Genomic DNA, 22,102 nt, shown 5'->3' with positions numbered 1-22,102 from the left:
CATATGAGAAAATGCTCAGCATCACTAACCATCAGAGAGATGAAAATTAAAACCACAATGAGATACCACTTCACACTGTCAGAATGGCCACCATAAATCAACAAACAACAAGTGTTAGAGAGGTTGTGGAGAAAAGGGAACCCTAGTGCACTGTTGGTGGGATTGCAGACTGGTACAACTACTGTGGAAAACAGTATGGAATTTCCTCAAAAAACTAGAAATGGAACAGCCTTTTGACTCAGCAATTCCTCTGCTGGGTTTATACCCTAAGAATCTTTGACATCCAGTTCAAAAGAAGCTATTCTCCTATGTGTTCATTGCAGTGTTATTTACAATAGCCAAGTGCTGGAAACAGCCTAAGTGCCCATCAGTAAACGAGTGGATCAAAAAACTATGGTACATTTACAAAATGAAATACTATGCAGCAGAAAGGAAGAAGGAGCTTCTACCCTTTGTGACAGCATGGATGGAACTGGAGAGCATTATGCAGCTAATTGAAATAGGCCAGGCGGTGAAAGACAAGTACCATAGGATCTCACCTACCTGTAAGTAGTAATCAACAGAACAAACAAGCATGCAAAGTAGAACCAGAGACATGGAAATAAAGAACAATCTGACAGTAACCAAAGGGAAGGGGAGAAGGAGATAACAGGAGAAAGAAGTGGAAGGGTCAAGGAACATGTATAAAAGACCCATGGACAAAGACCCTGGATGGGGGAGGATTGAATGTGGGAGGAGGGATGGGAAGTACAAGTGAGAGTAATGGGGGGAAAATGGGGATAACTGTAATTGAACAAGAATTAACAAATTTAAAAAATAAATAAAATTAATCTAAAGGAAAATATCATCTGCCAAATGGTGTGTAAAGCCTTGTATAAGCAAATTTAACAGGTAGGGACTCCTCTTCTCCCTGATCCTTCCTGTGACCTTGATTGTGGTAATGAGTTTTCCTCTTTTTTTAATAACTTCGCCGTTCATTTTATCACTTAAGCCAAAAGATGAGAAAATTCTGTTATCTATTTTTGAATAACAAATTACTTCAAAACTTAATAGCTTGAGAGAATATTTATTATTTCATGATTTCTGAGGAACCCAGGAGCAGCTTAACCTGGGTGGTTCTGGCTCAGCATCTCTCACAAGGTTGTATTGTGCTGGAGCTAGAGGGATCTCAAGGCTTGACTAGAGCTGGAAGATCATCTTTGAAATGCACATGCATGGCTGTTGAGAGCCCTTGGGTCCTCACTGATTATGAGCTGGAGGTCTTGGCTTCTACCACATGTGCACTCTGTAGACTCCCACTGTGTCCTCAACATGACTTGATATTCCCCAGAGTAAGTGAAGAAAAAGAGAGAAGGAAAGGAAACCCTAAAGTTGAAGTCAAAGATTTTTAATAATCTAATCTCAGAAGTGATATGTGCCATCTCGTATTTGTCGCACTGACTAACCCAGGTACAGCATGCAAGGGTACTCCACAAGGGTGTGAATATCAGGAAGTGTGGGTCGTTGGGGACCAACTTGTAGGCTGGCTACCTCAGAGAGGGCCTTTGTTTCCTTCTCCCTATCCTTCAGCAAATCACTAATTCCTTCCAATTCTTCTGCAGTGTTTCTCAAATAGGACCTCATCTCAAATGTGATTGTTTTTCTGGAAAGAGGCATAGAAGCTGATGGGAGAAGTCTTAGGAACTGCATACTTAAGGGCACAGGTAGAACGCATATTAATATGTTAGCATGTCTTCCAACCCAACCTTATAAGCAGATGGAGAGCAAACCTCTTGGCAAGGCAATATTTTGAGGAGGATTTGTTCCTTGTGTAGAGAGGGGGATACCTCCAATACCAGAGTCACCATAGGGAAATGAGGTGCTGAGCACAACAGCAAGAGAGTGCAGATACTTTTTAAAAAAATTTTATTGTATTTTTCCATTACCATTTAGTCCCCTTATATACCCCTCCCCCAGCAATCACTACACTGTTTTCCATGACCATGAGTCCTTTTTTCTTCTTGCTCAATCGCTCCATCGCTTACAACCCCCAAAGCTATCATCTTGCTCTCCATCTATGAGTCTGCCACCATTTTTCTTGTTCAGTTTGTTCATTAGATTCCACATATGAGTGAAATTATATGGTATTTGAAATTATATGGTATTATATGGTATATGGTCTCTGACTAGCTTATTTCACTTAGCATAATGCTCTCCAGGTCCATCCATACTTTCACAAAGAGTAAAGTTTTCTTTTTATGGCTGAGTAGTATTCCATTGTGTATATGTCCCATAGTTGTTTCATCCACTCATCTGCTAGTGGACACTTGGACTTCTTCCGTGTCTTGGTGATTGTAATGATGCTGCAGTGAACACAGGGGTGCTTATGTTCTTTCAAATTACTGTTTTGGGTCCCTTTGGATATATTCCCAGACATGGGATCTTTGGGTCAAAAGCAGATCCATTTTTAATTTTGTGAGGTACCTCCATACTGCTTTCTACAGTGGCTGCACCAGTCTGCATTCCCACCAACAGTGCAAAGGGTTTCCCTTTCTTTATCTTGACAGCAGTTTTTGTTTGTTGACTATTGATGATAGCCATTCTGATGGGTGTGAGATGGTATGTCATTGTGGTTTTAATTTGCATTTCTCCACTGATTAGTGATGTCGAGCATCTTTTCAGATGTCTATTGGCCCTCTGTATGTCCTTCTTGGAAAAGAGTCTATTCAAGTCCTTTGTCTATTTTTTAATTGGGTTGTTTGTTTTTGTTGTTAATTGAGTTTTATAACTACTTTATAAATTTTGGATGTTAACCTCTTATCAGATGTATCAATGTATATATTCTATTCAGTAGGTTGTCTTTTTATTTTGTTGATGATTTCTTTTGCTGTGCAAAACCTTTTTAGTTTGATGCCATCCCATTTGCTTTTGTTTTTATTTTGTTTCCCTTGCCTGGGGAGGTATATCTGATAAAATACTGCTACAAGGTAAGTCTGAGATTTTGCTGTCTCTGTTTTCTTCTAGGATTTTTATGGTTTTGGGTCTGCATTTAAGTCTTTATTCCATTTTGAATTTATACTTGTGTATGGTGTAAGAAGGTGGGCTAGTTTCATTTTTCTGTATGTATCTGTGCAATTTTCCCAATACCATTTATTGAATAAACTATCTTTAGCTCATTGTATGTGCTTGTTTACTCTGTCATATATTGACTATAAAGGTGTGGGTTTATTTCTGGACTCTCTGTTCTGTTCCATCTATGTGTCTGTTTTTATGCCAGGACCAGGCTATTTTGGTTACTGTGGTGTTGTAGTATAGTTTGATATTAAGTAGCATGATTCCTCCAACTTTGTCCTTCTTTCTCATAATTGGTGTTGCTATGAGGGGCCTGTTGTGGTTCCATATAAATTTTTGAAATACTTGTTCTAGTTTTGTGAAATATGTCAGCAGAATCTTGATAGAAATTGTGTTGAATCTGTAGATTGCTTTGGGTGGTATGGACCTTTTAATGATGTTAATTCTTGCTATCCATTAACGGTATGTGCTTCCACTTATTTGTATCTTCTTCCATTTCTTTCTTTAGTGTCTTATAATTTTCCTAGTATAGGTCTTTTACACCCTTGCTTAGGTTTATTCCTAGGTAGTTTATTCCTTTTGAAGCAATTGTGAATTGGATTATTTTCTTAATTTCCCTTCTTATTAGTTCATTATTGGCATATAAAAATGCAACTGATTTCTGGATATTAATTTTGTATCCTACTAGTGTGATGAATTCGTTTATCAGTTCTAACAGTTTCTTGGTGGAATCTTTGGGGTTCTCTAGGTACATTATCATGTCACCTGCAAATATAGACAGTTTTACTTCTTCCGTCCAGTTTGGATGACTTTTATTTCTTCTTCTCTGATTGTTGTGGCTGTGACTTCCAGTGCTATGTTGAATAAGAAAGATGAGAGCGGACATCCCTCTCTTGTTCCTGATCTTAATGGGAATGCTTGTAGTTTTTGCCCATTGAGTATGGTGCTGATAGATTTGTCATATATGACCTTTATTATCTTTAAGTATGTTCTCTCTATTCCCACTTTGCTGATAGTTTTTATCATAAGTGGGTGCTGGATTTTATGAAAAGCTTTTTTTTGCATCTATTGATATGATCATGTAGTTTTTATCCTTCATTTTGTTTATGTGATATATCACATTTATTGATTTGTGAATGTTTTGCCAACCTTGCATTCCCAGAATAAATTCCACTTGATAGTGGTGTATAATCTTTTTGATGAATTGCTGTATTTGGTTTGCTAATATTTTGTTGAGGATTTTAGCGTCTATGTTCATCAGGGCTATTGGCCTGTACTTATTTATTTTCCTTCCTTCCTTTCTTCCTTTCCTTTCCTTTCCTTTCCTTTCCTTTTTTTTGTGTGTGTCTTTATCTGGTTTTAGAATTAAGTTAATGCTGGCCTTGTAAAATGAGTTTGAGATCATTCCCTCCTCTTGAATTTTATGAAATAGTTTGAGCAGAGGTGTTAGCTCTTCTCAGAATGTTTGGTAAAATTCACCTGTGAAGCCATCTGGTCCAGGGATTTTGTTTTTTGGGAGTTTTTTTATTACTGCTTTAATTTTACAAGGTGTTCAGATTTAGTTTTGGAAGTTTGTATGTTTCTAGGAATTTATCCATTTCATCCAGGTTGTCCAATTTGTTGGCATATAGTTGCTCATAATATTTTCTTACAATCCTTTGTATTTCTTTGGTTTCATTTGCTACTTCTTTTCTTTCATTTCTGGTTTTCTTCATTTGGATCCTGTCTCCTTTTTACTTGATGAGTCTGGTTAAAGGTTTGTCAATCTTGTTTATCTTTCAAAGAACCAGCTCTTGGATTCATTGATCTTTTGTATCTTTTTTAGATCTATTTCATTTATTTCTGCTCTGATCAATTTTATTTCCTTCCTTCTCTTCACTGTGGACTTTGCTATTCTTTTTCAAGTTCCTTTAAGTATAAAGTTATATTGTTTATTTGAGCTTTTTCTTGTTTCTTGAGAGTGTAGATACTTTTAGACTTGGCCTAAGCACCCTCAGACTTAAGACTATCATATAGGACAGCTCCCCCTTTGCCTGATGCAGAGAAAGTCTTAAAGGGATCTGTAGACAGATACCTGCCATTTCCCTATAAACATCACAAATAAGTTGAACTCCACAAGTATACTTAAATTAGAAGTGGCTTCCTAGAACTCTTGAACTGAGAAAAATTGTAGGGTCCATTCTGCTTCTTTGAGAAAGAAAGCCTTAATCCCAAGGACTGCCATTTTCAAAGGAAGCAAGAGTTTTGCCTGCCATTTGTCCACTGGGAGTACACTCTGTTTCCACTGACAACACTCATTATTCCTTTTTTAGGACCTTTCTCTAAGATGGGCTTTTGGGAAAAAAAAAAAAAAAAAACACTTTATGGGTAGAATTACCAGAACTAGGCATACGTGACTGCATCTAGCTGTTATTTGAGCTTTATAGTGATGCAGACACTGGCCCACAGTGTCCGAGTCATTATGGATGAAATGAAACATTCACACAGACTGCCGAGTCCGGTGGAGGAAAAGGGACAGCATGGCTTTTCTCTCAAGGGGAGCAAAAGCATTGGCCCTTGCCATGACTGGCCTTTATTGGGTTTCTCGGCACATTACATGATGGTCCTCATTTACTATGCACAGGTTCGCTGTAGGTGGTTACCCTTTACAGAAAGCAAAGGAGCCAATGCTGCTAATCACATCTCAGAAGAGGGATATTTGCAAATGAAAAGGCAAAAGTGGTTGAACCAGTTACACCCATCCTTAGAAGGTTTACCATGGATTTTAAGAAGTTACTTTGCAGTAAATGTCCTCAATTCAGGGTGAGGGAGTTTTTTTTTTTTAGCAAGAGCAAGACTCAAAGCGGCCTGGGTACATTGCAGGCCTGATTCCCCACGGGAGAACCTGTCAGTGGGCATGGATCCTGTGCATCTCTGCATGGGAGCTGGGCCCACACCATGCAGAATGGTCTCCTACATTATAGCACACCTCCTACCACATGCTCACCACCACTTGCCCTACTTGGGAGAAGCCAGTTCTGGCAGGCTTCCTCATTAGGTTCTTAAACAGCCTGAGACTGGACGGTTAACTAAGTTTCACTGAAACTGATGGGAGATTATGGGTGTTCAATGAAACTTTGTGTGTAAACTTGGAATACAGTGTCATAGATTTATGGACCAGAACAGACAATAGAGGTCACTGACCTCTATCCCATCCCCATTTTATATGTGACTCAGAGAGGTCAAGGGACTTTTCCATTGCCATTTAATAAGTAGGCAACATAGGCAGGACTGAAGTCTTCTGAATTTCTGATCTTTCCCTGCCCTGTGCAAACTTGCAAGTTATGTACACTTCTAAGAAGTTAGACTGCACCTGCCTGTCTGCCCTAAGGTCTATTTTCTGATCTTATTGTGATCTCTGAATGATCACGCACCTCATTATCTAGGCTCTCTTGTCTTCTGTTTCCTGGTAGGTTTGACCAATGTTGGGGGCAGGGCACTGATGGAAAAATTTGAGAGCAGGAGTTGGCAAAGAAACAGTATTTCTTTCCCCCTCCCTTCTTAGTTTGTCATCTCTAACTATGATCGAGCCCCCTCTGGTCCCAGTACCTATTGGACAGTCCCCACTGTGACTCTAGTCTCTGCCGGATGATCCAGTAACATCATCTTCTCCAATAGAAGGAGTCACAGTCACTTACTGCTGTGGTTAATCTCTGGGTTGCCTCACTGTGCCCTGTTTGGCTTCTCAGCTCTTCAAGCACTTATATAACCAATTCCCTATATTAAATTATCTGTTTGTTAAGACCTAGGCTGTTTTCTCTTTTCCTTACTGGATCCTGACTGATAGAGTGGGACCATCATTCTGTGTGTTCTTGCACATTGTAGGGATGCAATAAATGTTTGATCATAGTGATATTAATCAAACTGATTAAGACTGTATCATATTTGCTATAACATTTTAATTAAATTTATTGGAGATACATTGGTTCATAGAGTCACATAGGTTTTGGGTATATATTTCTGTGATACATTATTTGTACGTTACATTGTGTGTCCAACACCCAAGTCAGATCATCTTCCATCACCGTATATTGGACCCCCTTTACCTTTTACTACCCACCCCATTCCCTCTGGTTACCACATGCTGTTGTCAGCCTGTGTCTATGACTTTCAGTTTTATATCCCACATAGGAGTCAAATCATATAGTTCTTAGCTTTTTCTGACTGATTTATTTTGCTTAGCATAATATTGTCAAGATCCATCCATGTTGTCACAAATGGCTATGTCATCTTTTCTTATGGTTGAGTAGTATTCCAGTGTGTATATGTACATCTTCTCTATCCAATCCTCTGTTGAAAGATACTTTGGTTGTCTCCATGTCTTGGCTACTAAATAATGCTGCAAATGAACATAGAGGTGCATATATCTCTGTGAATAAATGTTTTTTAATTTTTTGGGTAGATACTCAGAAGAAAGATTTCTGGGTCATATGGTAAGTCTATTTGTAATTTTTTGAGGAACCGCCAGACTGTTTTACATAGTGGCTGTACTAGTTTATATTTCTACCAGCAGTGAATGAGGGTTCCTTCTTAACCTTTCCAAAAGTTATTATCTGTCTTGTTGATAATAGCCATTCAAATAGATGTGAGGTGGTATCTCATTGTAGTTTTGATTTGAATTTCCCTAATAGCTAGTGAAGTTGAACACCTTTTCATATATATATATTGGCCAGTTGTACATCTTCTTGGGAGAGGTGTCTGTTCATGTCCTCTGACCATTTTTAATTGGACTGTTTATTTGATGTTGAGTTGTATGAGTTATTTATATATTTTGGATATTAACCCCTTGTTGGAGAGCTGTTGTTAGCAAATATCTTCTCCCACTTGGTTGGTTACCTTTTTATTTTGTTGTTGTTTTCTTTCGCTGTGCAGAAGCTTTTTAGTTTGACATGGTCCATTCATTTAATTTTGCCTTTATTTCCCTTGCCTTTGGGGTCAAATTCATAAAACGTTCTCTATGACCAAAGTCCATAAGTTTAGGACTTATGTTTCTTCTAAGTAATATATTGTTTCAGGTCTTATATTTAGGTCTTTGATCCATTGTTAATTGATTTTTATACCAGGGGACAGACAATAATCTAGTTTCATCCTTTTGCAAGTGGCTTTCCAACTCTCCCAGCACCATTTATTGAAGAGGTTTTCTTTTCTCTATTGGGTGTTTTTGTCTCCTTTGTTAAAAATTATTTGCCTATATGCCTGTGGTTTTATTTCTGGGCTCTCAGTTCTATTTCATTGGCCTGTATGTCTGTTTTTCTGCCAATGAATATTGTAGTTCTGTAGAATAATTTGAAGTCAGGTATTGTGATACCTCTGGCTTCATTCTTTTTTGTAGATTACTTTGGCTATTTGTGGTCTTTTGTGATTCCATACAAATATGGCATTTGTTTTTGCTCTGTTTCTTTAAAAAATGGCATTGGGGTTTTGATGGGGATTGCATTAAATCTGCATATTGCTTTGGCTATTATGGCCATTTTAACTATGTTGACTCTTCCAGTCCATTAGCATGGAATATCTTTCCATTTCATTGTGCCTTTTTCAGTCTTTTAGTAATGCTTTGTATTTTTCAGTATATAGGTCCTTCACATCCTTGTTAAATTTATTCCTAGGTATTGTATTTTATTCTTTAGGTTGCAATTGTGAAAGGAATTGTTTTTTTTTTTTTCATTTTTTCTGAAGTTCCATTGTTAGTATAGGAAAGCAATGGATTTTTGTACATTGATTTGGTGTCCTACAACTTTACTGTATTTGTGTATTCTTTCTAAAAGCTTTTTGGTGGAGTCTTTAGGGTTTTCTATGTACAAAATCATTTCATCTCCAAAAAGTTACATTTTTACTTCTTCCTTCCCACTTTGGATGCTCCTATTTCTTTCTCTTGCCTAACTCCTCTAGCTAGGATTTCCAGAACTTTTGAATAAGAGTGATGAGAGTGGGCATCCTTGTATTGTTCCTGATTTTAGAGGAAAAGCATTCAGGTTTTCACCACTGAGTATGATATTGGCCTTTATTATGTTGAGGTACTTTCCTCCTATACCCACCTTATTGAGTGTTTTAATCATAAGTGGATGTTGTATCTTATCAAGTGTTTTTTCTACATCTATTATAAGATCATATGATATTTATATTTTGTTTTGTTAATGTGGTATATTACATTGATCAATTTGCATATATTGAACCATCCTCTTGCCCCTGGAATGAACCTCACTGATTGTGGTGTTTTTTTCTTTTAATGTATCATTGTATTCGATTTGCTAGTATTTTGTTTTGGACTTTTGTATCTATATTCATCAGAGATATTAGTCTGTAGTTTTCTTTTCTAGTGTTAATCCTTGCCAAGTTTTGGTGTCAGGGTTACATTTGCCTCAGAAAATGTGTTAGGTAATATTGCCTTTTCAGTTTTTTTTGAAGATTTTGAGAAGGATGGGTACCAAATCTTCTTTGAGTGTTTGGTAGAATTCACTAATGAAGCCATCTGGCTCTGGACTTTTATTTTTTGGGAGATTTTTGATGGTTGTTTGTTATAATTTTTGAAAAGCAAAAAGTGGCCCTGGCTGGCGTAGCTCAGTGGATTGAGCATGGGCTGCGAATCAAAGCATTGCAGGTTCAATTCCCAGCCAGGGCACATGCCTGGGTTGCAGGCCATGGATCTCTAAAAATAAATAAATAAATCTTTTTAAAAATGTAGCTGTTTTTTTTTTTAAAAAAGAAAGAAAAGCAAAAAGTGGAAACATTTTCCTAAGACACTTTCCTGATGTCAGTTTTGTGGCTTCTACACTGTGGTGTCAAAATAATGTATTCCTTTGATCTCATCAACCTTTTCCACCTCTGTCATGGAAAAGATTTTTGTTGGGGTGCATGGGTTCGTAATTTTTAATTATAACAGAATGAGTCCTAATGTCATGCTGTTGGTTTCCTGCACCTGCTTTGGTAACAACTACATTTGACCTTAACGAGCCCGGTTGTTGTGACCTGTAATCCTCTTTATATGCCAACCCCTGTTCTTGGCCTCCACACAAGAATTCCCACAAGGATTCTATTGGAGATGGTGGTTTCCAAGATTGGGGTATCTGCCTGCTGGCACTGGATTTGATACTACCAGCTTGTTTTTCCAAACATTAATATCTCAGTGATCTCCAAACATCTTTTCTGTTCCAGAATATATTCCAAGTTTTATAAGAATATCTCCAAAGCTTTTTTCTTTTAAATGTGTAAGGGCCTAAGAGGAGGGGCAAGGACAATATAAATTTTAAGCTAGCAGACTAGTTCTTAACACTTAAACAAAAAAAATATTTTTTCCTTAAAAAATCCTCTCTTTATATATTAATTTATTTGGGAGAAATTACTACTTAGCCAACCCTTGGCAGTTTCAGTTCAAGAAGCTTTGGAACCAGTCATCTACAAAGGCTTAAATGTTTTCTGTTTAAAAGCTCAATTTCACCTTCTCCACCATGGTGGTGAGAAAACTGACAACTTATTTTAAAGATTTTCTCCTCTTGTTTCCTTTTCTTTCTTTTGCAGACCATGTGTTTATACTATGGGATCTCCCATAAACAACAGGGCCCTTTTCCCATGCCAGGAGCCACCCGTTGCCATGTCAACATGGCAGGCCACAGTCCGAGCAGCTGCGTCTTTTGTTGTTTTAATGAGTGGAGAAAATTCTGCCAAGCCAACACAGCTTCGGGAAGGTATGGTACATGTGTTCTGTGCTTCTTTATGTATGGTACTCATGGTGGACCCAGAAACCAAATATGCAGTGTTTTTTGCAACTTGAAAGAGCTTCTTTATTAGTTGGGTTAGAATGAACATACTGAAAACATCCTGCCCTAGAAAAGAGCAGGGAGGATGAGGGGCATTTGGGAGCCTGGGCATGGCATGTGGGGCTCTTCATGCCAGACTTAATAATTCCTAAATTATTTCAACAGTTGCTTTGACCTGGTGGTTTGTGGGCCATCAGTGGGTGATCTTGGTTAAGACTTTCTGGGCAGGCAAGTTTGTCATGGAAACACTGTTACAGTTGAGTTGTCTGTGGTTCGTCATGGAGCCTACACAAGGTTATCCATTACACTGAGTGATAGTGCTCCTGTTGGCCGGCCCATGAAAGCTCCTGGTAAAGCATGTTCCAAACACTGTTTGCCCATGGGATTCTGAACCAAAGGATCAGTAAAAAAGATGAAAGGCAAGTGCTAATGTGTCCTCAAGGTTTTGTGTGGGACTTACTTGCTTATTGCAATAATTAACTCTTTCAGTTGAGAGCCTGCGCATGTTGATGCCAAGTAAAATTTTTGTAATTGTAGTATTTCTTCATTTAAAATATGGTGTCTCCTCTCACATACTTATAAAAACTTTAAATTTTAAGTAATGAAATAATTTTAGAGAAAATGGTTGCTAACATTTTGTTGTATTTCCCTCCAGTATTTCAAATTTGTATGTATATATTATTTCAAAATTGTAGTCATAGCAAAGAACAGCTTTTTTACTTATGATGTATCTTGAATGTTTTCTAGGTCACTAAGTATTTTTCAAAACTATGATTTTAATGCCTGCATAATATTTTATTGTATGAATATGTATTTTAACATATTTGTAGTAGACATTTTTTATTGTTTTCAGGTTTTTTCCTACTATGAATAAAGTTGCATTAAATTCCTGAGGAAACATTTAGTATAAAACTAGAATTATTGAGTCAAAGTTTTCAGGATGTGTAAGGCTGTTGGTACATATCCCAAGTTGTTTCCCAGAAAGGTTGTACCAATTTACTATTGTACCAATAACTAACACGTTTTTTATACCCATCAGTAGTTATGAGGGTCCCTGTTTCCCAGGAACTTCACCTATTTGATAGTCAAGAAAAGGACTATTTCAAACCTGGATTATTTTGATTATCAATGAGATTTTACATGTCCTTATATGTTTCTTAACCATTTTCGTTTCTTAGCTCTTCGCTTCCTTTTTCTTTTTAAATTTTATTTATTTATTTTTAGAGAGAGGGGAAGGGAGGGAGAAAAAGAGGGAGAGAGACATCAATGTGTGGTTGCCTCTCATGTGCACCCTACTGGGGACCTGGCCCACAACCCAGGCATGTGTCCTAGACTGGGAATTGAACCAGTGACCCTTTGGTTAGCAGGCCGGCCATCAGTCCAGTGAGCCACACCAGCCAGGGCTATTCATTTCCTTTGCCCATTTTTGTACTGAGGCTTTAGTGAGGTTTTTCTAAAGTTTGTTTTCCCTTTTACTTTGATTGGCTCTTTTAAAGAAGTAGGTGTTAACCTCATCATATTTGTGAAAAGTATTTTTCCCAGTTTTTAGTATGCCTTTTAATTTAATATAATGTTTCTGACCTATTGGAGATTTTCATTTTTATTTAGTCAAATCTGTCAAATTACTCTTAGAAAGTCTTTCATTATTTGATCTGAGATTCATCTGTTTTCTTTTAATATTTTTATTTAATTAAAAATTTTTCATTGAGTCTTTGTAACTTGTTTGGATCAGAATTGTGAAATGAGGACTGCCATTTTCTTTCCAAATAGGAAACCAGTTGCTCCAAGATCATTCATTGAGTCTTTTATGATTTGTGATATCTCCTTTATCATAAACTAGATTTATGCACATACTAGAGTCCTCAAGGAGTATTTAGTTGATTCTCAAAGTAAAAAAACCATAACACATTAAAAAAATTAGTTTTAAAAACAGGTCACATTTATGTGGTTCATGTACAAATGAACAAAAGGACACAAAGTTGCAACAAAGTCTCCTTTTTCACTCCTAATTCCCAGCTACTCAATAACTCTTCCCCCAAGGTAACCAAAGTCTCCAATTTCCTTTGTATAATATATATTTCCTTTGTATAATATATATTTTTTCTCTTTTGTTGTACAGGTCATAGCATGCTGTAAATATTTTTGTATTGTACCTCACCCTTAAGAATAAATTTGTCTTACAGATAATTACATATTTAAATATAAAGAGCTTTCTCATTTTTATGATTATAGAATATTCCATAAATGGGTCTTTTACAATTTAGTGAACCAATCACTCTGGAATTTACTGTGTCAGATAAGGAATTTAATGGGCATTATTTCTAGCTTCTTGCCGCATCCACATTCCCTAGTTTTAGCTAATACAGTTTGGGGTTTAGGACTCATATTATTTCTATATTTTGTTTTTTATTATATCTTCTAGGAATTACAGTTATTGTTTTACATCTTCATCTAGTTTCAAATCCTATTTGCAATAAGTATTTAGACTATATTCTTGAGCTTTTAAGTATGACTCATCTCTCAATCACCTGGGAAATGGTTTCAATACTTTTTTTCTAGAAGCGTGGATGTGTGGTATGTTGTATGAGCCCTCCCATATTTAGGTTGGCTTTTTTGTTGCATTCACTTACGAAAAATCCTTGGCTAGGTATAAAACTCTTAGGATTTCTTCTGTTCCTTAAACAACTATAAACATTTTCATTGTTGTTCCTTCCCTAGCACTTTTTAGGAGAAATCTGAAATCAGTTTTTTAAAAAAATTCTTTGAAAGTCTGATTTTCCTGCCTATAGGCTCATAGAATTTTTTTAATTTATATAATTCACAACTTTTCTAGAAAGAAGCTTGTTGTGGGTACGACTGCTTTTATTCAACTTGATTAAAGTATAATTTACATGTGGTAAAATGCATACAGTTTAAACCCTGTTCAATGAAGTTTAACCAATACACATATTTAATTAATCAGCACCCCTATTAAGATGTAGAACGTTTACCTTAGGACTCCCCTTATGCCTTTGCCATCTCTACTTAAGTCATTCCTCCCTAACCCCACTTCTGTCAACTCCTGATCCAGTTTCCATATTCATAGATTAGTTTTGCCTCTGCTAAAAACTCATACAAATGGAGTCATTCCATGTGTACTTTTTTGTGTGTGGCTCCTTTTGCTCAGCATGTTTGTGAGATATGTCCATATTGTTGTTGGTGTCAATAGTTTATTATTTTTTAAAATTTGTAAATAGTGATACATTATGTGAATAACCCGCAGTTCGTTCACCCTCTTACCTGTTGACAGACATTTGAATTGTTTTTAGTCATTATGATAAATAATGCTGTGAACATTCCTGTACAAGTCTTTTTGAGGATATATAGGTTTTCATTTCTCTTGGGTAAATACCTAAGAGTGGAATTGCTGGATCATGTAAGTTTATGTTTAAGCTTATAAGTATCTTCCAACCTATTTCCAAAGTGATTATATCATTCAGTCAGCAATATATGAGAGTCCTATTGCTGTGCATCCTTGCAAACACTGGTGTTGTCAGATCTTTTAATTTTAGCCTTCCAACAGGGTGTAAAATACTATCTTGTGGTTTTAATTTGCATTTCTCTGGTGACTAATGATGGTGAAGAACTTTTCATATTTACTGTTCATTCTTATATCTTCCTTTGAAAAGCGTCTCTTTAAATCATTTGCCTATTTATTTAATGTTGGGTTTTTGGTTGTTTTATTATTAGATTGTAAGAATACTTTGCATATTCTATGTATAAGTCTTTTAGCGATACATATATTGCAAATACATTCTCTCAGCCTTGCCCTTTCATTTTAAAAATATATATATTTTATTGATCATGCTATTACAGTTGTCCCATTTCCCCTCTTCATTCCCTTCCACCCTGAACACCCTCTCCCTGCCAAATTCCCCCACTTTAGTTCATGTCCATGTGTCATAGCTCTTTAGCTTCTACATTTCCCATACTACTCTTGCCCTCCCCCTATTTTCTACCTACCATCTATGCTACTTATTCTCTGTACCTTTTTCCCCCCTCTCCTCCTCCCACTCCCCTGTTGATAACCCTCCATGTGATCTCTATTTCTGTGGTTCTGTTCCTGTTCTAGTTGTTTGCTTAGTTTGTTTTTGGTTTTGATTTAGGTGTGGTTGTTAATAATTGTCAGTTTGATGTTATTTTACTGTACATGTTTTTTATCTTCTTTTTCTTAGATAAGTCCCTATAACATTTCATAAAATAAGGGCTTGGTGATGATGAACTCCTTTAACTTGACCTTATCTGGGAAGCACTTTATCTACCCTTCCATTCTAAATGAAAGCTTTGCTGGATAGAGCAATCTTGATGGAGGTCCTTGCCTTTCATGACTTGGAATACTTCTTTCCAGCCCCTTCTTGCCTGCAGGTTTCTTTTGAGAAATCAGCTGATAGTCTAACAGGAACTCCTTTGTAAGTAACTCTCTCCTTTTCTCTTGCTGCTTTTAAGATTCTCTCCTTATTTTTAATCTTAGGTATTGTAATTATGAGGTGCCTTGGTCCAACTTCTTTGGAACTCTCTGAGCTTCCTGGACTTCCTGGAAGTCTATTTCCTTTGCCAGATTGGGAAAGTTCTCCTTCATTATTTGTTCAAATAACTTTTCCACTTGTTGCTCTTCCTCTTCCCCTTCTGGTACCCCTATAATTCGGATGATGGAATTTTTAAAGATGTCCCGGAGGTTCCTAAGCCTCTCCTCATTTTGTTAAATTCTTGTTTCTTCATTCTTTTCTGATTGGATATTACTTTCTTCCTTCTGGTCCACTCCATTGACTTGAGTCTGAGTTTTCTTCCTATCCCTATTGGTTCCCTGTGCATTTTCCTTCATTTCACTTAGCGTAGCCTTCATTTTTACACTCTAATTTGGGACCGAATTCAACCAGTTCTGTGAGCATCCTTATCACCAGTGCTTTGAACTGTGCATCTGATAGGTTGGTTGCGTAGTTGTATTTGCTGTGGAACTTTGACCTGTTCTTCTGTTTGGGCCATTTATTTTTGTCTTGTTGTGCTTGCTACGTATGAGGGGCAGAGCCTTATGTGTGCACCAGGGCAGGCCAACCCAGTTGCTGGGTTGTGACGCTGTATGTGGGGGCAGGGTCTGAGAGGTAACAATGGTGCTTGCTCCACTCTCTGAGGGATTTCAGTCCCTTCCTCTGCTTGCCCCCAAGCAAACCTGGCCTTTCTGGTGCTGATTCCTGGGTGGGTGGGCTTGTGTATATTCTAGGACCCTGTGGGTCTCTCCAACGAACTCTCCTGTGAGGCTGGGAGTCTCTCCCTGCACCTCAACTCCCACAGGTGTTTTCAATCAGTGTTTTGAGGCTTTATTTCCCTGAGGTGGGACCCTGGGCTGCATGGTCAATCTCGTTCCCCAGTTTTGCCTGGTTTATCTGCACGCGAATGTGGGACCACCCAGTCAGCCTGCCACCTTGCATGCTGTTCCTTGCTTCACAATCTCTGCCTCGCCTGGTCTATCTGTTGCCACCCCACGCCCAGGGTCCACCCACTGCCATCTTGCATGATGGGGGTGCCTTGCATGCCCAGTGCCACCACTTTTTGTGCCTCTATCCCTCTCCGCCTGGCCGTCTGACTCCTTCTTCCTATGGGTCTAGATGATTGTGTCTATTTTAACTCCTTGGTTGTCTGACTTCCATACAGTTCAATTTTCTATCAGTTCTGGTTGTTATTTTGTTTCTAAACTGTTGTTGTCCTTATTTTGGTTGTGTGAGGAGGCACAGTGTATCTGCCTATGCCTTCATCATGGCCAGAAGTCTGCCCTTTCATTTTTTATTCACACTCTATACCACTGATTTTCAAGAAACATTTTGTTCTTTACTAATTCCATTATAGATTTAAATTGTTATTTAAGTTTCTTTACAACCCTTCTTGTCCTTTTGATCTATTTCTTTGTTATCTCTTGAACTTACTGTTACACTGTTTTAGTCTATTGTCTTCTCATACTTTTTACTATTTTTTCATAGAAGCTATATGTTCTTATATCATAATGGGAATGCCAGTTTCCTAAACTGGTTTTGATTTCTATAGCAAATTAATATCTGAGGCTGTTCTTCCTCTAAGTCCTTAGAATGATATTTTCTTTTATCTTTATTTTTCTTCCCCATAGTGCTCATGGCTTTCTTGCTGGTGTATACCAACAGACAGGATAAAGTCTATGAATTTCTCTTTGCTCCATTCACTGTCCACATGTGTACTGCCTCAAACCCACTCTGTTCAACGGTTGAGGGGTTACTGGTGCACACAGCTTCTTTAACCAAGCTTTGGTGTCTTGCTGGTAGTTTTCTAATAAAGTTCTGCTGGATTCATACAGGCTCTTTCTCTACCCTTTCTCCTTGGTACCCTGACATGCTAACATGGGTTGAGTATGTGAAACACTGCAATGTCAAGCACACTCTGATACCTGGACACTCAGCCTCCATTGCTGCCTGTAGAAGTTTCCTTGTGGTGACTACGCCTTCCATGATGCCATGTGGCTCTGCATACCTTGACCTCACTATGCCTGCATACTTTCTAATTCATGGTTTGCCTCCTGTGGCCCAGAACTTGGTTCCCCAGAGGACAACCAGGAAAGAGAACTGACAAAGTTCTCTGCCAGTTCCAAAGTGGATGTTCTGAGCAAGGAATAATGTCTCTGTCTCTGTACTCCTTAGAAGAAAATTGGTACATGGATACAAAATGATACTACTTCCTTTCTAAGTCATGTTTTCTTGATTTGTAGATTGGTCTCATAAGACATCCTCTCTTTCGCACAATGCTCTTTAAAATGATGTACTATCTGTGAAATATGAGTGGTAAGACCTGTCCCTCAACTCAGTTTCCATCACAGTGCCACATCAATCTGATTAACACATTTGCCAGGCATCAGCTGATTTCCTGAAAGAAGCAAAGCACCTGGGAGCAGCATAATGTAAATGATGCAAATAACAAGGACAGAAATGATAGCAGCCCATGGACAAAGGATAGAAATCAGAAGGTGGGCCTCTGAGTCCTAGCTGCTTGAGGGAAATCACTCCCCCTGGCTGTTTGTAGAAAAGAAGGCTAATGGTTCAGAGTGTAGCCTGATGACCATACTAAGAATTTTATTAGCTGAGAAGCCACTGTCCTTTTTCTCAAGAGAGCTAAATCAAGGCCATAGATTTAGATTGACTTGCTTGGCTCCTTTCTTATTTAACTTCCTCAGCATAATGTCATTTGGGCAGACAGAAATGTCAGCCTATGTGTTATTGTTGGCCCATATTCCCTGCCAAAATGTAGCTAACCTATTAAGCACAGAGATCCAGAGTCTATAATAGGCTCTTAACACTTATTTGTTGAATAAATGTGTTGTGCATAATCAGACAGAAGTAATATGTTCATGGAAGAAGCATTTAAACCCACTACTGATAGTGACAACAGTGAGTGCAGTGTCCTTTCTTTAGCTGAGCTTCTGATTAGAATGTATGCCTTTTCTCCAGGTGCAATAGATTTTAAAAGAAATAAATTGTAGTTCATCCTTATTTTCCCATTTGGTAATTTTTTATTTAGTTTTTCTTTTGTAGAGTTTAATTTAGTGTATTTTTACATCCTAGAAGAATAAAATGCCCCACTTATACTTTTCATGGGAAGCCTTAAGTAATGAACTAGACTAAGTTAAGCTCTTTCCAAATGTACAAGAAAAAGCATATGAACAAATGAAAAGTGTTAAAAACTCTGTGTGCCCTCACATAGGATCTGATTTCATTTTTCTATTCAAAAGTAAGAGACTGTAGACATTACTTCATCTTGGGCAAAATGCTACTCTCTGGCCTGCCCAATAGACCAGCTCTCTGACATTTTCTCTCTTGATTTTGTGTGGGAAATTTTAGGGAAAAGCCAAGATTTCAGGGTCCAGACCCTCCTGTGTGCAATTGAAAGCCAACTTTTCCTCTCTCTTGATGGCTCAAAATGAGCAATACTATTTAGACTGCTCCTACAGCATGCAACCAGAAATTATGTATAAGGAAATGGTAAATTAAAGTCATTTCAGAATGGTCATGATTAAGTGTTTTTACCACAGAGAATGCAAAGTAAAGAAAGCTTGTTTCTGGAACTGAGGAAACTTTATTCTGGGCTAGTACACATACATGTGTTTCATGGGCATAGATTAAATACTGTACCCCTTTTCATCTTTTCAGAAAGCCACTGGTGATTGAGGACTGTGTTCTGCTGTTACATCTCTCATGAGGGTTCAAATAATGCCTACCCCTTTCTAAATCTGTGTCAGGTCATTCTTTTCTTTGTGGCTTGCTTTGGACTAATTCTTGCTTGCCTTCTTAGCACTGCATTTACCATCTTTGGCATACAAAAGAAATCAGGATGATTTCTTCCAAATGATTTCGGCAGGCAAGTATATATCAGTTCTTATTGCTGTGATTTTTATCTCAGGCTTGATATTCATGAATATTCTCATGTGGGTAAAGTACTAAAGTGTACTTGTGATTATCTGGAACAGTATGATTTGGTGTAGTTTGACCATCCATTTTGTACTTAAGTTCAAGAGAAACTAGGTTGTCTGTGTCCTAGGTCAGAATGGAGGGTGAGACTTGGAAAAACAGTCCTAGTGCCAATGTACTCCCTTATTTATTCATTTCATTAGCCGCAAGGGAAAAACCTCAAAACCTAAGAGGTGCTTGTGTCCTCTGTTCAGTAGGTGGTGCTCTTTTACCTGGTTCACAAAAATGATCTTGAAGGTCATTCTCTCATGGGTCTCCTGTGCCTTAGGTGGCACCATGTTGCAGGAAAGGAAACCCAAAGCCTTGCTGTGGCATCAGTGCTTGAGAAGCAGTGGCATGACCTGGCATGTGGCCTTGGTTAGGCTTTGCTGGTGCATACCAGCCCAGGGCTTTCTTGTCTCCTTTGTTCTGGTGTCAGTTCCTGCCCTAGAGCAACAGCGGAGAGAACTAAGGAAAGACAGTCACGCCATGGATATTCAGGAAGGTGGCACTAGTTTATAAAACCAGAATGTGTAGGCTTGGAATCTAAATAGCAGTGAAAGAAAAAAAGCTGGGACTGGCTAAAAGACTCAAGTATTGGAAAAGGAAACCCAGAAAGGAAGAGCTGCCAAAACTGAGAGCTTTCCCTTTTTTAATGTATCTATTATATATTATAATAAATACACAATAGATGTATACATTATATAATGCGTTTATATATACCTACAAATATGTATTCCTATATATATGCATTCCTATACATATTCCTAAGCATCTTTAATTTCTGATACAAAGATGTTTCAAAATAATGAAATTGCTTGATATATGGAATAATTTGGACAGGAAGTTCTGAAACTAAGAATATTGGCTAGAGGAAGAAATAATCTTTTTTAAAATATATTTTTATTGATTATGCTATTACAGTCTTCCCAATGTCTCCCCCTCTATCCCCCCCTCTGCCCTGCCCCTCCCAACCCTCCAGCATTCCCCTCCCTTAGTTCATGTCCATGGGTTGTACATATAAGTTATTTGAGTCCTCTGTTTCCCATACCATTTTTTATCTCTCCCCGTCTACCTTATGCCTACTAACCATGCTTCGTCTTCCTTGTACCTTCCCACCTTCGTTCCTCCCTTCTGCCTCCCCGACTGAAATTCCTCTGTGTGATGTCCATTTCTCTGATTCTGTTCCTGTTCTGGTTGTTTGCTTAGTTTTTGTTTTCATTGTTTTTCTTTTCTTTTAAGTTTATTTGTTGATAGTTGTGAGTTTTTTGTCATTTTATCATTCGTATTTTTTATCTTCTTTTTCTTAAGATAAGACCCTTTAACATTTCATATAATAATGTCTTGGTGATGATTAACTCCTTTAACTTGACCTTATCTGGGAAGCACTTTATCTGCCCTTCTGTTCTAAATGAAAGCTTTGCTGGATAGAGTAATCTTGGATGTAGGTCCTTGCCTTTCATGACTTTGAGTATTTCTTTCTGGCCCCTTCTTGCCTGCAAGGTTTCTTTTGAGAAAGCTGATAGTCTAATGAGAACTCCTTTGCAGGTAACTGTCTCCTTATCTCTTGCTGCTTTTAGGATTGTCTCTTTATCTTCCATCTTGGGTAACTAACTTAATGATGATGTGTCTTGGTGTGTTCTTCTTTGGGTCCAACTTCTTTGGGACTCTCTGAGCTTCCTGGACTTTCTGGAAGTCCATTTCCTTTGCCAGATTGGGGAAGTTTTCCTTCATTATTCATTCAAATAAGTTTTTAATTTCTTGGTCTTCCTTCTCTCCTTCTGGCACGTCTATAATTTGGATGTTGGAATGTTTCAGGTTGTCCCAGGAGTTTGTAAGAGTCTCTATACTTTTTTGAATTCTTATTTCTTTATTTTGCTCTGGATGGATGTTTATTTCTTCCCTTTGTTCCAAATTATTGCTTTGAGTCCTGGTTTCCTTCCTGTCACTGTTGGTTCTCTGAACATTCTGCTTTATTTCATTTTGGGTAGCCTTCATTTGTTTTTTTCAGTGTTTGACCAAGCTCAATCAGATCTGTGAGCATTTTGATTACCAGGGCTTTAAATTCTCCATCAGATAGATTGGAGATCACTTCCTCACTTAGCTCTTTTTATGAGGCTTTCCTTTGTTCTTTCATTTAGGCCATATTTCTTTGTCTTGGCCCAGCTGATAGGTTGTAAGGGTGGGGGTGCTCAGGTATTCACCCTGGCTGGGCAACCCTCTTTGCTGTGCTGTGGGGCTGCCTGTGGGGGAGGGGCTAGAGAGGTACAGGTGTGGCTTGCCTGCTTGTTTCTAGCGCCCTTTTCAACAGACTCTTGTGTGAGACTGGGAGTTTCTCTCACCGCTGCAACCGCTGTAGCCCACAGCCACCTCTGAGTCCCCTTAAGTCAGCCCCTCCCACACAGCCTGCTGAGATCAGCAGCCAGCCCTGCTCCCAAGGTCCACCAGTCACTGGGGTTTTTCTGAGTCAGCTGGCGAGGTCTACCACCTTACCAGTTTGGTTGTTCTTGTTGATTTTTTCTTTAATTCCTTTGTTGTTGGAGTTCCATGCAGTTTGATTTTCTGGTGCTTTTGGTTGTTTATTGGTTTCAGATTGGATATTATCCCCCTTTTGGTTGTGTGAGGAAGGGAAGGGTCTCTACCTACACCTCCATCTTGGCCGGAACTAGAAAGAAACAATCTTGAGGTAGGAAAGCAGCAGGGATTATCGAGTAGAGAAATATGATATGTAAATAAAAGCATGTCTCAATTTGATGTTTC

General features: G+C 38.0%; 1 protein-coding gene across 13 annotated transcripts in view; it reads left to right on the top strand.

Moving 5' to 3' along the window:
* Positions 1-22,102, top strand: part of LOC123819436 (aminopeptidase O (putative)) — a 448,779-nt gene that overhangs the window by 79,551 nt on the left and 347,126 nt on the right. For all 13 annotated transcript variants that reach the window (XR_006785810.1, XR_006785808.1, XR_006785809.1 and 10 more), the window contains exon 4: positions 10,606-10,772. Coding sequence is in view for 9 of the 13 variants with exons in the window: in XM_045839793.1 (XP_045695749.1) it covers positions 10,606-10,772 (167 nt within the window). In the remaining 4 variants the exon portion in view is untranslated. The remainder of the gene's footprint in view (positions 1-10,605; positions 10,773-22,102) is intronic.

The sequence above is a fragment of the Phyllostomus hastatus genome, unplaced genomic scaffold (assembly GCF_019186645.2).
Source record: "Phyllostomus hastatus isolate PE091 unplaced genomic scaffold, TTU_PhHast_1.1 phas_contig_312, whole genome shotgun sequence".
NCBI lineage: Eukaryota > Metazoa > Chordata > Mammalia > Chiroptera > Phyllostomidae > Phyllostomus > Phyllostomus hastatus.
Note: the sequence above shows the minus strand (reverse complement) of the source record. Positions and strands in the feature narration are given on the sequence as shown.